This window comes from Mustela putorius, unplaced genomic scaffold (genome assembly GCF_011764305.1).
Source record: "Mustela putorius furo isolate JIRA1106 unplaced genomic scaffold, ASM1176430v1.1 tig00003853_pilon_pilon_pilon, whole genome shotgun sequence".
NCBI classification, from domain to species: Eukaryota; Metazoa; Chordata; class Mammalia; order Carnivora; family Mustelidae; genus Mustela; species Mustela putorius.
This window is the reverse complement of record NW_025422005.1, coordinates 7,706,304-7,722,318: the sequence shown is the minus strand read 5'-3', so window position 1 is coordinate 7,722,318 and position 16,015 is coordinate 7,706,304. Positions and strand designations below refer to the sequence as shown.

Genomic DNA, 16,015 nt, shown 5'->3' with positions numbered 1-16,015 from the left:
CGCTGAGCAAAGAGCCCAATGCGGGGCTTGATCCCAGGACCCTGAGACCATGATCTGAGCCGAAGGCAGAGGCTTAACCCACTGAGCCACCCAGGTGCCCCCAAAGCAGGAGCCTTTGAAGGCCATCTCGGTCGGACGCTGGCTGCTAGCTTCCGGTATTGTTTTGGGAGCTCTAGAGTAATTCTTTCCCTGATATTTTGTATGCAGTTTGTTGTTTCCTCTCTCCTTCTCTCTCAGTGCGTAGAAAATCATTTTTCTCTCCAGCCTTTTGAGCTATCACACATAAAGTTTAGTCAACAAACTCATGTTCTTCTGTTTGGGGACATTTCTTTGCATTTCTTTTCTTTATAATTTCCTGTCCTCTCTTTCCTTCATTTCCGTCTGGAATTCCTCTTATTCAGCCTGTGACATGCGGTACAAATCTGTTAATGTTCTCATCATTACTATTTTTCATTTCTTTCCTGCTCTATTTTCTGGAAGATTTCTTTCATCTTATCTTCCAAATATTCGATGGAGCTTTTCATTGCTATCATACTTTTTATTTCCCAAAATTATTTTTTGTTCTCTGAATGCTCTTTTTCTTTTAAATTTTATTTATTTATTTGTCAGAGAATGAGAGAGAGGGAGAGAGCAACAGGCGGAGGGAGAGGCACACTCCCCGCTGAGCAGGGAGCCCAATGTGGGGCTCGATCCCAAGACCCTGAGAACATGACCTGAGCTGAAGGCAGAGGCTTAACTAACTGCGCCACCCAGGCATCCTGAATGTTCTTCTTAAATGGTTTCCTGTTCTTTTTGTTCTTGTGTCTGAGGTTTTCCTAGACTGTTCTGCTCATATGTAAGAGTGGGGACTAAAAAGATATTTGGAGTCTCTAAGCACATGACTGGGTTTCCACCAAAGGGGGGGTGGCTGAACCATTTGCTGGGGAACTTTCCAAGTCAGTGTCCTGGCGTCTTTCCTCCTGGACTGGCCACGCTGTCCAGGAACAAGAGAGAAGCCTGCCCGGGGCGCTGCCTGGTTCTAGAAGCTGGATCAGGAAAAAGGCTAGGGCTTTCAACGTTCAGTCTGTCTGCTCAATCGCCCTGTTTTCTGGACATCCCTCCCTGCTCGGGGGCCCGGGACCCCCCTTCTATTCCCTCTTGTTTCCGCTGGGGCCAGGGGATGGGAAACGGGATTGGTTGGCTTCTTAATGCTTCCAGAAGGACCCGTGGTGCCGTCCATTCCAAAGCCAGTTCCCAATCCCAATGCCAATGCCAACTTAGAGCTACTTTCTTGAGGGCAGGTCTCGCCTGTCCATCTGCTTTTCCAGCTTTCTTTTTTTTTTTTTTTTAAGACAATTTTTTTTTAAGATTTTATTTATTTATTTGACAGACAGAGATCACAAGTAGGCAGAGAAGCAGGCAGAGAGAGACGGAGAAGCAGGCTCCCTGCTGAGCAGAGAACCTGATGTGGGACTCGATCCCAGGACCCTGGGATCATGACCTGAGCCGAAGACAGAGGCTTTAACCCACTGAGCCACCCAGGCGCCCCTTTTCCGGCTTTCAAACTAGAGACGTGCGCTCTCTCCCAAATTCCCCCCAACTCGTGCACGCATGTGTTTTTAAAATTCCTCTTCCCCATCTTGCATAGGGAAAAAAGTAGACATAGGAGGGAGGCAGCCAAGGTAGACACATCCCCATCTCTCCCTAGAAGCCATCATCATCTTGATCATTGTCATGGAGGTCCCCGCTGGCCCTCAGAAGTCGCACACCAAGAGGAGAACATGGATATTCAGGGTGAAGGACGGAGCCGGGATTTATTCCAGGGTTATCTGTCATCCAGGTCCAGCTCCTGGCTCCCAGAGCGGCCTCTCCTCCCCGCCTGAAACTCGGGACAAGCCAGAGTCCTGGGGTCAACTCCCAGAATCCCAGGGTCAGGGAGGCAGGAGGCAGGCCCAGGCACTGGACAAACAGATCAAAGGTGAGGCACGATGCGGCTCCAGACCGGGCCTGGCCAGGGGGACGGGTTCACAATGAGGTGAGTGGGAGCCCCCCACGGTCTCCCCAGCAGGGACGGGGGGGGGTCAAAACAGGGCCTTCACCCACCCCTCTGCGGCTGCCCTCAGGCTGCTGGTCTTCCTGGGCTTGCTGTGGGGCTCGGCCGCCGCACCCCCGGGCCCGCAGTGGCCTGAGCCCGTGTTTGGGCGCCTGGTGTCCCCTGGCTTCCCCGGGGAGTACGCCAACAACCAGGAGTGGCGCTGGACCCTGACCGCGCCCCCCGGCTACCGTCTGCGCCTCTACTTCACCCACTTCCACCTGGAGCTCTCCTACCTCTGCGAGTATGACTACGTCAAGGTGCCGCCGGCAGCGGGGAGACCGGGACCTTATCGAGGGCAGGGGGACGGGGACCTCTGGGAGCAGGGTCTGGCCTCGGGGGCGTGGGGGGAGGCGGGCCTTGGCTCTCGCCCGCCCTTCCTGTGACTCCAACCCTACAGCTGAGCTCAGGGAGCCAGGAGCTGGCCACGCTGTGCGGGCAGGAGAGCACGGACACGGAGCGCGCCCCAGGCAATGACACCTTCTACTCGCCGGCCTCCAGCCTAGACGTGACCTTCCGCTCCGACTACTCCAACGAGAAGCCGTTCACGGGCTTTGAGGCCTTCTATGCAGCAGAGGGTGAGACGAGAGGAGGCCGGGGTGGGGAGGCCCGACGTGGCCCGTCTGCCCGTGGGAGTGACTCAGTCTTAGGTCAGGCCGACTCTCCCTTCGGCCCCAAATCCCTGAGGCTGGGCTCCCGCCAAACCAGCGGGCACGGAGTCCACGCCTCCGTCCAACACCAGCCCCAGGGCAAATGTCAGTAATGGCCATGAGCGCCCCCGCCTGCGGCTGAGCCCGACGGTGTGCGGAGGTGCTGAGCTGGGCACGGGCTAAGCCCGGCATGTCCTCCTAGGGCGCCCCCCGACCCCCATGACGCTAGGGCCCAGTGAGTCCACCTCTGGATGGGAAGGGCAGCCCCACCCGCCTGAGCCCCACTGAGAACCTGCAGCCTGGTGTTCCCCATGCCTGGTGCTCCCCATACACGGGCTTCCAGTAGAACACCTGACGTCAGATAGGGGTTCCTGCAGGGACCAGCTGTGTGACCTTGGGCAGGTGGCCGCACCTCTCTGTGCTCCTCAGGAGTCAGCAGCAGGGTTTGCTGGAACATGGGTCACAGCCCTGCTTGCTGGGCTCGACAGCTGGCTGCACCAGCCGGGAAACTTTGAGCAGGACGCTTAACCCGTCACTCGTTCGAAAAAGGGGTTAGTGACATCTACCTCCAGGCATTCTGAGGAGGTTATCATGACCCTAGACCTGCCCAATACTCGGCCGGGGCCCAGCCACCTCCAAACATGGGGCTCCTCTTGGGTCTGCCGCGAGGCTGTCGGCTCCCAGGCCCCCAGACGGCCTCCTCTCCCGCCCTCTGACCACCTGCCTGGCGCCCCCCTCCCCCAGACATTGACGAGTGCCAGGTGGCCCCGGGACAGGCCGCTCCCTGCGACCACCACTGCCACAACCACCTGGGCGGCTTCTACTGCTCCTGCCGCCGGGGCTACGTCCTCCACGAGAACAAGCGCACCTGCTCAGGTGAGCGGGGCCGGGGAAGGTACGGGGCAGACACTGTGCCCAGCCCAGCACCCCCTTGGCCCAGAATACAGCCAGCTCCTAAAAGCCGTCAGCGCTCTGCCCAGGGGTTGGAGGGACGACCCTGGGCCTACTGGGCCCCGTCCCCTCCTGCCATCTGTCCACCCCTGCATATTCCATTCTCCCTCCCCCTCCCCCGTTCCATCCTGGGCTCCCTCTCTCGGGTCTTCAGCCCATCACTTGGATCACCTGTGCTGGGCCCCCACTATGTACCTCCCTGTCTGGGCTCTGGGCGCCTGCTACAGGCATCTTGTCCTCTTGGGGCTCCCAGGTTGGAGGAACGGGGGACATAGGCCCAGCTCACACAGGCGTCCCTGCATGAAACTTCCCGGCAGGGGGCAGGCGTGCTCCGAGTGGCTGGACCCCCAGCAGGCCGACCCCTTTGGCCGGTACTTCCCGCCTCCTCTGAGCTCCTGCCAGGTGCCAAGTACCCAGATGGGAAACCCAAGGGTGCCCTGGGGAGTGGGCAGCCCCAAGGCTCGGTGCTGCCCCTGCCTCCCCCTGCCCGGCATCTCTCCCCCAGTGGCTCTCCCTGTCTCTCTGTTCTCTCTTCCAGAGCAGAGCCCCTAGCTTCACCTCTGGCTCCGGTCTGGGTCAGGCCGAGACGGCCGCTACCTGCCACCCCCGGTCCACCCCATCCACCCCTCCGTGGACCTAACAATAAATCTGCCTCCACCTCCACCTCCGGCTTCGTGTCTCTTGGGTGGCACGTGGGGGGAGGGCCGCGCTGTGCCCCGCCCCCCTGGCCTTCTCCCCGCCTCCCTCCCTCATCACAGCCCGGATGAACCCTCGCCAGTGGGAATCCCCTCCATGGGGCCACTGGTTGCCAAAAAGGCTTGCCCACCATGCCCCATCCGTTCTGAAGACGGGGGACTGAGACCCAGAGAGGGACGAGGGCTTCCCCGGGGTCACACAGGGAGACCGAGCTCTCTCACCCCCCCACCGCGCCCCCAGGGGCTGAGTTGGGAACACTGGACAAGTTCCTGTTCAGGGGACCACTCATGTCCCAGGTGGGCTGGGCTGGAGGAGCCTGACCCAGAGTCGAGAGGCCCAGGGAGACAGCCGTTGATGGGCCTGCTGGTGCCCCACATCCGGGGGCCGTTCCCTCTGCCCCGTGGGAAGCAGCACACGGAGGAAGGCAGGCTGTGCCGGGACCCCTCACTTCTGGAAGCCTCTCAGCTCAAATGCCCTCTGCAGCTGGGGAGGGGATGGGCCGATGCCTCCCGGGGCTGATGCGGAAGCTCACTCTGCAAGGGCACGACCAGCTGGCCTGGCGGGGAATGAGGGCACCAGACATGCTTTTGATAAGTGTGAACTTGAATTTCCGTTGACTAACCCCCAGGGCAGTGCCCAGACCCAGGGTAAAAGGGAAAGTGGACCAAGGGAGGCCCCTCTGCTCCCCATGGAGACCCAGGGAAGCCTGGACTGCTCCCAGCTGGTGTGGGTGGGAGCCCCGTGGGGGATGAATGTGGGAGTTGTCAGGGTCCAGGCTGGCTGAGGGACCCCTTGTCTCCTTCCCCCTCGGCAGAATCTAACCTTGCTCACTTCATCACCCCCAGAGTCCTGACTCTGGCCCAGGACTCCCCAGGTTCAGGAGCCCCTGGGAGTGTGGGTGGGGCCTGGAGGCTGTGTGCCCAAGTGCCACCTGTTTCAGCCAAAGCCAGGAAGCCCAAGAAACTCTAGATTGTTCCTTCAGCCCTGAGGTGGGGTGTTCCATCTGACTGGGCCAGAGGGCAGGGAGGGCAGCCAGGGGGCGGAGCCAGGCTGCTGGGCCCCCACTCACAGTGACCCGTCCTCTCTTAGCCCTGTGTTCAGGTCAGGTCTTCGCCGACCGGTCGGGGGTGCTCAGCAGCCCTGAATACCCACAGCCGTACCCCAAACTCTCAAGTTGCACCTACGGCATCCACCTGGAGGAAGGGTTCAGCATCATCCTGGACTTTGTGGGGTCCTTTGATGTGGAGGCGCACCCGGACACCCAGTGCCCCTACGACTCTCTCAAGGTCTGGTTCCTGGGATCTAGACCTCCTCTGGCTCTGGCAGGTCCTGAGGTGACAGGGCACCTTCTGCTTTCAGATTCAAACAGACAAAGAGGAATATGGCCCATTTTGTGGGACAACGTTGCCCCCTAGGATTGAAACTAAAAGCAATGCCGTGACCATCATCTTTGTCACTGATGAGTCGGGGGACCACACAGGCTGGAAGATCCACTACACCAGCACAGGTGAGGGCGAGTGGGTCTTGGATCCTGACCAGAAGCTCCTCCTGGAGTGCCAAGGAGTTACACAGGATGGGACTCTGCCTGGCGAGGCCGGGAAGTGTAGGGGAGGAGAAAATTTCCTTAGCCCTCTAGGTTTCCTGGCTGAGGCTGAAAAGTGAACTGACAAAGACAGATCAACAGGAGAAAATCAGGGGTGCCTGGGTTGCTCAGTGGGTAAAGCCTCTGCCTTCGGCTCCGGTCATGATCCCAGGGTCCTGGGATCGAGCCCCACATCAGGCTCTCTGCTTGGCAGGGAGCGTGTTTCCCTCCCTCTCTCTCTGCCTGCCTCTCTGCCTACTTACGATCTCTGTCTGTCAAATAAATAAATAAAATCCTTAAAAAACAAACAAACAAACAAAACCAGGAGAAAATCACCCACACTTACATAATGTGAGGTCTACATGGCATGGGAGACTTCAAAAGGAAGGAAAGACCCAGAGGAACAGTTAGGCTTGTGTGGGGTTTTGCAGAAGAGGAGACAGTCATGGGGGAGAAGACAGGTTAAAGCCAGTGTTATAAATGGGGGGGACTTAGCAAAGCCTCTTTGGCTTCTTCTTGGCTGCCTTTGCCTTTGGGGATAAGGACGCTCCTTCCCTCCAGGGATAGGGAGGGCACCTGTCCCGTGGCCGCACACGAGGGTCTTCTGACCGTGACGGGGAAGCCGGGTGAGGGAGCGGGTGGAGGTCCGAGGGACCCTTGTTTCTGTTTTCTCAGACTCCTTCAGCTTAACATGTTCACCATGGCCAGGTGCCATGTTTAGGGGTCGTGTGTCCTGAACTCCTTCAGAAGACATACGAGGTTTGAGTGGGGGTGGATGTGAGACAGCGGTCCCCAGGGGGAAATGCCACCCCACCCACCCCCATCCCTCTCCCCACCCCCGCTTCCCTCCCCCCCGTCTTGCGCGCACCCGTCCGCTCGGCCGCTCTCAGTCCTTGTCCGTCTGCAGGAGAGGAACAAACAATTCTCCCTCGGCCTCCTCAGTCCTTGGCTAGGACCAAGGGACAGATTGACAGGAGAAAAACAAGCACGTTCGTTAAGGTGTATGTCTCCGGCGTGCATGGGCGAGTACCCACAGGAGAATGAGAGCTTAGAACTCAAGACATCAGTACCATCTTCAGTGAAATACAAAAGAGAGGAGGGCCTGGGGGAAGGCAGCATGGGGCTGAGGAAGCTACAGTAAGCAAAATAAGGTTTGTTATACAGATAAAAGACATGCCTTCTCCAGGGACGAGTTTCTAGTGATTTCGTTGTCCGTCTCCTGGAACGGAGAGGGAGACACTCTTAATGGACATTTCTTTTGTGAATATAAAGTTCTCTTACAGAAGGAAAACTTCTACTCTGCTTTCAGAGCTTCTCCTTTGTCTGCTATTTCTTTCTTTCTTTTTTTTTTTTTTTAAGATTTTATTTACTTAGTTGACAGAGATCGTAAGTAGGCAGAGAGAGAGGGGGAAGCAGGCTCCCTGCCAAGCAGAAAGGCTGATGTGGGGCTCCATCCCAGAACCGTGGAATCATGACCTGAGCCAAAGGCAGAGGCTTTAACACACTGAGCCACCCAGGCACCACCTTTGTCTGCTATTTTTTCTCTTTTTTTTTTGACAGAGAGAAAGATCACAAGTAGGCAGAGAGGCAGGCAGAGAGGTGGGGCCGGGGGAAGCAGGCTCCCTGCTGAGCAGAGAGCCCGATGCGGGACTCGATCCCAGGACCCTGAGATCATGACCTGAGCCGAGGGCAGAGGCTTAACCCACTGACTAACCATCCATCCATCCAACCAACCATCCGTCCATCCTTCTCAACCATCTATCCAGGAAGCTCAGAGCTCAGGTTTGAATGTTGGACTGCCTAGGTCTATGCCCAGGCACAAACCTGTTTCCCGGCTCTGTGACACTGAACCTCTCACATAACTTTTCTGAACCCTAATGTCCCAATGATTCCAATGAAGGATAATGTCTCCTTCAAAAGGTGTCCATTCGTGGCCTAATGTAGGGAAAGCGTTGGGTGCAGGGTGTGGCATAGCGGAAGTGGTCATTGGATTATAGAGATGGGGGTAGTTTTTTAAATTAAAAAATTGGATTAAAAAAGATTAACCCTTGGGCCACCTCTGTTAGAAAGGTGGGAAGGGGCAAGACTGGTTGGGAGAAGGGAGCTCAGCGCTATGAGAACAATTGGTCTCCCGTTCATTTTTGAAAGTCTTTCATTTTCCTGTAGGTCAAAGTCATAAAACTTGTGCCACTGAAGTGCTGGTTTTACAGCGACTCAAAGGGGAGGTCTCAGGTCTTCCAGGCTGATGGGGGCAGGGCCCGGACAGAATGTGGAGGCTTGTGCCAGGGAGGGAGGGTGCCAGCCAGCAGCCAGGGCTTTCCCTGGAGGTGGGGACTTTGGGCTTGCAGGGGACTGAGAGCTGCCCTGGGACAGAGCCCAGCAGCTGGAGGGAGAAGGGAACTCAGCAGGAGACTGGCCCAGGCTGGGTGGCAGCAGTGGGGGGTGGGCTGAAGGCTTGGGGTGACCTCAGGCCAGGGTTTGAGGGCCGGGAGTGGAGGGCAGTCTCCCTGGAGGCCTAAGGCGGTGCCACAGGGCTGTCGTGGGCGGCGGGGCGGGGCGAGGGTGGGGTGGGGTGGGGGGGTGGTGTCACCTGTGCCCACTCTTGCCCAGCGCTCAGCCAAGCACCAGCCAAGTGCTTTACATCTGGTGTTCGGACAGCCCTGGAGGGTGAGTGGCTCTTCTCACCTCCCCATCTTAGCAGCGAGGAAACAGGCACAGAGAGCGGAAAATAACCGCTGGGAATGCGGTCTCGCTCTCCTCCTCCAGCCGACGCCGTAGCTGGGTTTGCGGCAGCGCAGAGCAGACGCTGCCCTGCAGGGGGTGGCGGCCGCTCGGGCTCCCGGTGTGCCTGCCTTTCTGGTACCTTCGGCTGAGACCCAGGCCCCGGCTCCAAACCCTAATTTGTGCAATAAGCGGCCCAGTGCAATCTTGCCTTTGGTTTTAAATCTGACCAACTCCACCCGACTTGCGGCGAGCTCTTCCCCTGGGGTAAGGGTTGCGCGTGTAAATCAGGACCTTTCAGTGGCTAAACTCAGAGCGGCCTGCTGGAGACCGCATCAAAAGCCCTCGCTCAGCCCGGCCTCCCTCTCCGCCCCGCCCCCAACAGCGCAGCCCTGCCCTGGTCCCGTGGCGCCACCTAATGGCCACATCGCGCCGGTGCAAGCCGAGTACATCCTGAAGGACCGCTTCGCCGTCTTCTGCGAGACGGGTTACGAGCTGCTCCGAGTAAGTTCCCTACAGCACCGTGAGTACCGCAGGACCGCGGTCGGCCTGACGCGCACACGCAGTGCTATCAGCAAAGGATTTATGTGCCAAAGTGGGGAAAGAGCTGGAGTCAGCACGCTGGTTTCTTTTGGCGGTGACTGAACAAAGCAAAGCAAATTCAGTGGAGAAGAGAGATGACTGGGGAGAATTTTTTTTTTTTTTCTTAAGAATCGCGCCTTTAAACAAAAAGCTTTAAAAAGGAACACTGAAAAGAAATTTAAAAATAAAAAAAAATTTAAAAAGCTTTAAAAAGGCTTTTGACTGAAAGCTGGTGATTCAAACGGGCTTTTCCCTGTTCACACGTCACAGCAGCTCTCGAAAAGCGGCTGAAGCAAGCGAAGGAAGCATTTACCATCGTCCTGCTCTGTGAGACCGCCTGCGTTAGATCAGGCACGTCCCCCCGGCCACGGGATGACCTTTCCTGGCCACCACTCCTGGGCCCACAACAAAATTAAACGGCCCCGGGAAAGAGTATATTCTGCAAAGTTATAAATAGTGACCTCTGTTAAGGGAGAGGGAGGGTAATTTTTAAAAATGCTTCGTGTGTTGCTTTAGGGGCACAGGTAAGAGATTAACACGTCCTCTTTATGTTCTTCAAAATTGTCACTGAATCCCAGAGGTAAAAAGTAATAACATTGAAATGATAGCTAGCTATTCAATCCAGGCCTGTGGAGGGACAAATCAAAAGAAAAAAAAAAAAAAGGCACTTTCCCCACCTTGCAGAATTCCCCGGGCAGGCTCTTTCCCCAGCTCCCCGGACTGCAAACCTCTGTTTCTGATCTGGGGCAGAAAAAAATCATCCTGCTCTCCTTGGAAGCATAAAGGCTTCTTTCCGCCAAAGTGATCTTTCATAAACTTCAGAAAAATATTTCTCCGCAAACACCACTAGCGATAAAAACTGAGAGCACACGTGTGAAACCTATCAAAGTGCTTTTAATAACCAGCCTGTTGTTAACGGCCCCGGGCTAGAAAAATCCAGGCCCACACGCTCCCTGTGGGAGCAGGTCGGTCTTACCCAGATTCCCACCACCACCCTTTGGCACTTTACATAAAGAACTGGTGGCAAATCGGCAGGAACCTGTGAGATTGGACGTGTTCTTGGCCTTAAAGGGAAAGCGAGACATATTCCTAATCTGCGGCAGAGGCGCCCACGGGATTCCTGCGGAGCCAAATGCATCTTAAAAGAGGAGAGCTATCCCATAGGGGACAAATCCCACAGAGCTGTAGGGATGTGTCCTGTCAACGCGGGTGTGGCACCCCGCTCCGGGCACCCACCGCCACCCAGAGGAACCGCTGTAGGAGCACAGCCTTGGGGTGTGGCGTCCTGATGTAAACCAGGTAAGTAATATTTGCTGAATTCTTCTTTAGGGTGCTTTGCCCCTGAAATCCTTTGCTGCGGTCTGTCAGAAAGATGGATCTTGGGACCAGCCGATGCCCACGTGCAGCAGTAAGGCCACATGACCACGGGTCCTGGGACCGCTTCTGCAGCTTTGCCTGGAGTGCTGCTTCTGGTGGTTTCCGAAGCGGTTCTCCTTAGCAGGGCCTGAACTCCAAATTTGCTTCTCTTTCCCCGGCCTCTCCGTGCATTTAACGGGGTCAAAATGGAACCGAGCTACCAGCAAAATTATTTCCTTTGGAAGAGTGTCATCTTTTAAAAATATTTTTTCCAAGCGTAAAATATTCACTGAGGATGGGAAAGAGAGCACGAGACAGTTTAATACCCACAATCCCACTGTCCTAATATCCCTCCCGTCACACACCTGCCTCACACGTGCGTGAACACCATCTGGAGGGATGGGTGTCGCTATGTGTGAGCACTCCACACGAGACTGCGGTGAGGGGGTCACATTGCCATTTTGCAAGCATCACATCTTATTTTAAATATTTTTTTCAATTATAAAATACATGCTAATTAGAAAAAGTAAATTTACAAAAGCATAGTGAGGACCCCCTCCCCCACCTTGCCCAAATCCCCAAACTACGACTGAGGGCTGGGGCCCTTTCCTTCCTTCCGGTGCTGTATACACAATTTCACTATTATAAACTTTTCTAAAATTTATTTTTAAGATTTTTAAAAAATTTATTCATTAGACACAAAGAGAGCACAAGCAGGGGGAGGGGATGGAGCCCCCCCCTGCCACGTGGGGCTCCATCCCAGGACCCTGGGATCGTGACCTGAGCCAAAGGCAGATGCTTAACAGACTATTTTATATTTTTTAACCAAAATGGGATGCTAAATCTGACGGCACTGTGCTTTTTGCCTCCGTATCGTCGGGATCTCTCTCCACAGCAGTCTGAGTATTAGCAGAGCCGCTCGCTCATCCTTGTTAAGGACAGCACGGCGCGCCCACCGCCGTCTCCCAGATTTTCAGTCTCACACACCGCTGCAGCGAACACCCCTGTAAATGTATTTGCGAATACTTTGTGCAAGGGTTTCTACAGAATTCCTGGGGAATTTAAATATCGTTTCCTAAACTTACATTCTCTTCCACCAAGTGAGACTGTCAATCCTCAGTTCGAAAGCAGTCGAGCTGGGAGTGAGAGGTCTGGATCCGAACCTCACTTGGGGTGAGGCAGGTGTGGGCGCCTCCTCTACAGAGAGGTGGACAGACTCTTGCCACGGAACCACGCACGCAGCTATGAAGTCGCTGAAAACTACTTAAATGTAACCTTTTAAAATACCCAGAGAAATCCATTTTGTTTTAGCTCTACTGTGGGAAGCAGGACTTCTAGACTCAGTCACTTGGGCTCCAAACTGGGCAAGTGTTTCACACGTTCTGACCTCACAGGTGTGCATTCTGACGCCAAGTCCAGGTATTAGGACTCCCGGGTCTCCTACACGTGGATGAAAAGGAGCTCAAGAAGCCAGGTCCTTCTTTGTATGGGTCTTTGACCTTTAAGGCCAACCGAACTGCAAACCGAGGACCACTTTCTGGGACCCAGGCCGGGCAGGCCCGTGCAGGCTGGGCCGGCAGCTGCTCCGCGACAGACCCTGAGGTTCAAAGTCAGGTGCTGGGCACCTGTGTGGCTCAGCCCGTTAACTACCTGCCTTCAGCTCCGGTCATGACCGCAGGGTCCCAGGACTGATTCCTACATCCGGCTCCCTGCTTCTCCCACTCCTGCTGCTTGTGCTCTCAAATAAATGAAATCTTAAAAAAAAAAAAGTCAAGGTGCTGAGGACTCCAGTGGTTTCAAATTCCCTTCCTTTGTGAAGGGAATCGCAGGCTCCTACCCACGGGCCTCACCTCACTCGAGCTGTTTAGTCGAGAACAGGCAGGAGGGTGAGGCTTTTAAATCACACTAAGGCGATTCCGTCCTTTTTGAGAGAGATGGAGGAGGTCCACCCCGGCGGGGGCGCGGGGCGGGGCGAGCCCCGGATCCGGCTTGGAGCCACAGCACCCCAGCACCACGTGTCCATCCCGTCTTGTCGCCTTCCGTGCGACCCGCCTCCTCCTCCTCCTGTTCCCTAGTTGTTGACTGTGGCCCTCCTGACGACCTGCCCATGGGCCGAGTGCAGTACGTCACAGGCCCCGAAGTGACCACGTACAGAGCCGTGATTCAGTACCACTGTAACGAGGTCTTCTACACAATGACCCCTAACGACGGTAAGCAGACTCTGCCAAGTTGGGGGTGCGTGCTATCCCTCACGATCTGAAAATAAACTTGAGCCGACATTTTTGGCTAAGGCTACACAAAAGATTAAAAGGCACTTCTCCCGCCCGCTAAGTGAAATATTACAGCTGAAGTGACTTTAATGTCAATTTGCAGGAATCTGAAAACAGATCTTATCTAGTAAATGACTACTACAAACACACAATATATTCCAAATGGTTTAATTTAACAAGTCAAAACCTTATCATTAAGCACTTGAGATCTTGATACATATTCAAGTTACACATCTAAAAGGTTTCCACTTTGCAAGCAAACATGGTTAGTGCAGAGACCTCCTATTTATGAAATCATGTAAAATGGTTAGACACCTCTCTTTCCCACTGATGCTCAAGAATCAACATTTTTCAAGGGGGTATTCAAGCAAATGACAACCACCTTATACATGCAGTTAAACATTTTTGCTTTTCCAATGATTTGCAGGTAAATACGTGTGTGCGGCTGATGGATTCTGGACGAGCTCCAAAGGAGAAAAATCACTCCCCGTCTGTGAGCCTGGTAATGGATACATTTATACAAGAGATTCGTAATTGATGGAAAGTAGAACTGGGTGAGAGACAATCAGCAGGGCTTTAGCTGTGGTCGGCTGAAATGCAGCTTCAGCACTTGGCTCTTAAACCAAGTGGTTATTTCCAAATAATACGTTCTCATTATCCCCCTTCTGGATGGACGGAGAGGTTGCTGGGTGCTGACTGCATCAGCCACTTGGTTATTTCTGACCTTACAACTAGGCAAGCGTAAAAAATTAAATGATTTAAAAAATTATCTTGAAGCATTTATACATTTATAAACTCGAGTTCTGCTGTGGAGTTACTTTTCTTCCCTGTAAAACTGCTATTAAAACCCAAAGCTAATAACTTCATTATTTCCCTAAGCAATTGTTTTCAATGACATCTTAGTTTTTAAACATTAATGCAATTTGCCTTTTAATAGGACTTAAAAAAAAGTTGTTTTTACCAGAATTGGCTCTAAGGATATGGTTGAGTACAGTGATTTAAAAAATCAGAAAGGTAGTAATATATTCATTACCCCTGTTATTTGGCTGAAATTGGTTAAAACAAAAACAAAAACAAAAAACCCCTACATCTTAGCTGACACAACATTCGTAGGTTTTAAAGCCAGTACTCTGCCGCAACAGGGAACACAGTCGCTACGTTAATGAGCATATGCACTTAGCCACCGAGAATAAAATTAAGTTTGGAAGAATCAGCTAGATGAAAAATAGTAATTTCTGTTCCTGAAGGTTCCTAGCTACAACTGCAACTTTCTGATTTTTAAAACACTTAAAATGTTCAAAGGTGAAAAGAATTTTGCAAATCCTGGGATAGTGACCTTAGTTCCTGCTTTCCCAGCACTACATGGTAAACACCCCATCATCCAAGCAGGAAAACAGAAGCAACGAGAAGGTCATTTCCTTTCACTTTCTGATCACATCCCCCACTACACCAGCTCAATTTGTTTGCCCTATTAAGTAATCTTCCAAATTGTGGAGGCCAAATTATTTTAGCCAAACAAACCAGTTTCTTAATCTCTCCTCTCACCTCATTCTCTGAAGAGCTAATGCCAGGAGGTTTTATTGGGTCTCCGAACTGTGTTTTCAAAGCACCTGCTGGCTTGGGAGGAAGCCCAACCAACCCGACCTGACTTTTGGGTGACATCACACATCCCGAAGTGGTAACAACTGTGGGAAAACCCACCACCGGGTCTCTGTAAAGGCTGTGTGTGTCTGCTTCTTTCCCCAGTGTGCGGAGTATCAACTCGTACCACGGGAGGTCGTATATACGGAGGGCAGGCGGCACGGCTTGGGGACTTCCCCTGGCAAGTGCTGTTACTAGGCCAGACCACGGCAGCGGGCGCGCTCCTGCAGGACAGCTGGATCCTAACAGCGGCGCACGCTGTGTACGCGCAGAAGGAAGCTCCCTCCTCCTTGGACATCAGACTAGGTACCCTGAAGAGACTGTCGGCTCATTACACACCAGCCTGGGCCGAGGCCATTTTTATACATGAAGGTTACACTCACGGCGCTGGCTTTGATAACGACATAGCGCTGATTAAACTGAAGAACAGAGTTGCGATGAACAGCAACGTCCTGCCCATCTGCTTGCCAGGAAAGGAAGCCGCATCCTTCATGAGGACAGATGACCTTGGAACTGCATCAGGATGGGGGTTAACCCAGAGGGGTTTTCTTGCCAGAAATCTAATGTTTGTTGACGTACCAATTGTCGACCATCAGAAATGCACCACTGCGTACGAGAAGCTGGCCTTTCCAGGGGGGAGGGTGACAGAGAACATGCTCTGCGCTGGCTTAGAAGGTGGGGGCAAGGACAGCTGCAGAGGGGACAGTGGGGGGGCGTTAGTGTTTCTGGATAATGAGACACAGAAATGGTTTGTGGGAGGAATAGTGTCCTGGGGTTCCATTAATTGTGGGGAAGCAAATCAGTATGGAGTCTACACCAAAGTTATTAACTACATTCCCTGGATCAAGAACATAATTAGTAATTTTTAATTTGTAGGTCTTCAACGATTCCCCTGCAAAAGCTCTTAGTAGCCACGTGGCCCGAGAGCCACGAACGCGGCAGTTGTCGCCCTAACCCCAAACCACTGCCACACCCCGGATCAGCCCGCTCTTCCCGGCACTTCTCACTCGCCAGTTTTTCACCCCTTACTCTTTGATTCAAGGGGACACAGATGATTAGGTGGGATCACCTTTGCCAATCCAACAGAAACTCACTGGTTAAATATGCATTTAATTACTTACAAGTCTAGTATCTTTTGTACTGTTTATCCACATTTCTACAGATTGCCTGTTCATGTTCTCTAATTTTCTACCGTTTGGGGGCTTGTTCTTATTGATTTCTAACAGAGCTTTATATATTATAGCAAAGCTGGTTCACGGATAGCCTTGAATCATGATTTTTTTTTTTTTTTTTTTGTAAATAAACTGGACACATGGATACTTTGGCTTAGATGCTGACTCCCGTGTTTAAAAACCAACAGCACAAATGATGAGATAGAATTTTTCACTTATTCAAATTGGCAGACAAAAAGGAACATGGAATAGCACTATTTCACACTGTTGAAGACAATATACATTTTCTAAAGGACAATTTGGAAATATCTGAAAAGCCCTGA

At 53.2% G+C, this 16,015-nt stretch overlaps 1 protein-coding gene across 3 annotated transcripts; it reads left to right on the top strand.

The window, feature by feature from the left end:
• Window positions 1-1,720: 1,720 nt before the first annotated feature.
• MASP2 (MBL associated serine protease 2) lies at window positions 1,721-15,832 on the top strand. 3 transcript variants are annotated; one of them, XM_004741508.3, is made up of 11 exons: window positions 1,721-2,014; window positions 2,103-2,331; window positions 2,472-2,649; window positions 3,466-3,597; window positions 5,458-5,654; window positions 5,728-5,875; window positions 9,057-9,175; window positions 10,583-10,661; window positions 12,685-12,819; window positions 13,307-13,381; window positions 14,626-15,832. In XM_004741508.3, exons 1-11 carry the CDS (start codon window positions 1,968-1,970, stop codon window positions 15,387-15,389), a joined length of 2,103 nt encoding a protein of 700 aa, XP_004741565.1. In that variant the 5' UTR covers window positions 1,721-1,967; the 3' UTR covers window positions 15,390-15,832. The 3 variants fall into 3 exon arrangements, with proteins under 3 accessions (XP_004741565.1, XP_004741569.1, XP_004741568.1); XM_004741512.3 differs by lacking the exons at window positions 5,458-5,654; window positions 5,728-5,875; window positions 9,057-9,175; ... (2 more) ...; window positions 13,307-13,381; window positions 14,626-15,832 and adding an exon at window positions 4,211-4,335 and having other exon boundaries at window positions 1,906-2,014; XM_004741511.3 differs by lacking the exons at window positions 5,458-5,654; window positions 5,728-5,875; window positions 9,057-9,175; ... (2 more) ...; window positions 13,307-13,381; window positions 14,626-15,832 and adding an exon at window positions 3,990-4,149 and having other exon boundaries at window positions 1,906-2,014.
• Window positions 15,833-16,015: the final 183 nt, after the last annotated feature.

Bases quoted from the DNA above. Each gene is read 5' to 3' on its own strand.
- MASP2 (XM_004741508.3), top strand. From the start codon at position 1,968: ATGCGGCTCCAGACCGGGCCTGGCCAGGGGGACGGGTTCACAATGAG. The intron at 2,015-2,102 runs GTGAGTGGGAGC...GGCTGCCCTCAG, and splicing joins GGGGACGGGTTCACAATGAG to GCTGCTGGTCTTCCTGGGCT. The intron at 2,650-3,465 runs GTGAGACGAGAG...CCCCTCCCCCAG, and splicing joins GGCCTTCTATGCAGCAGAGG to ACATTGACGAGTGCCAGGTG.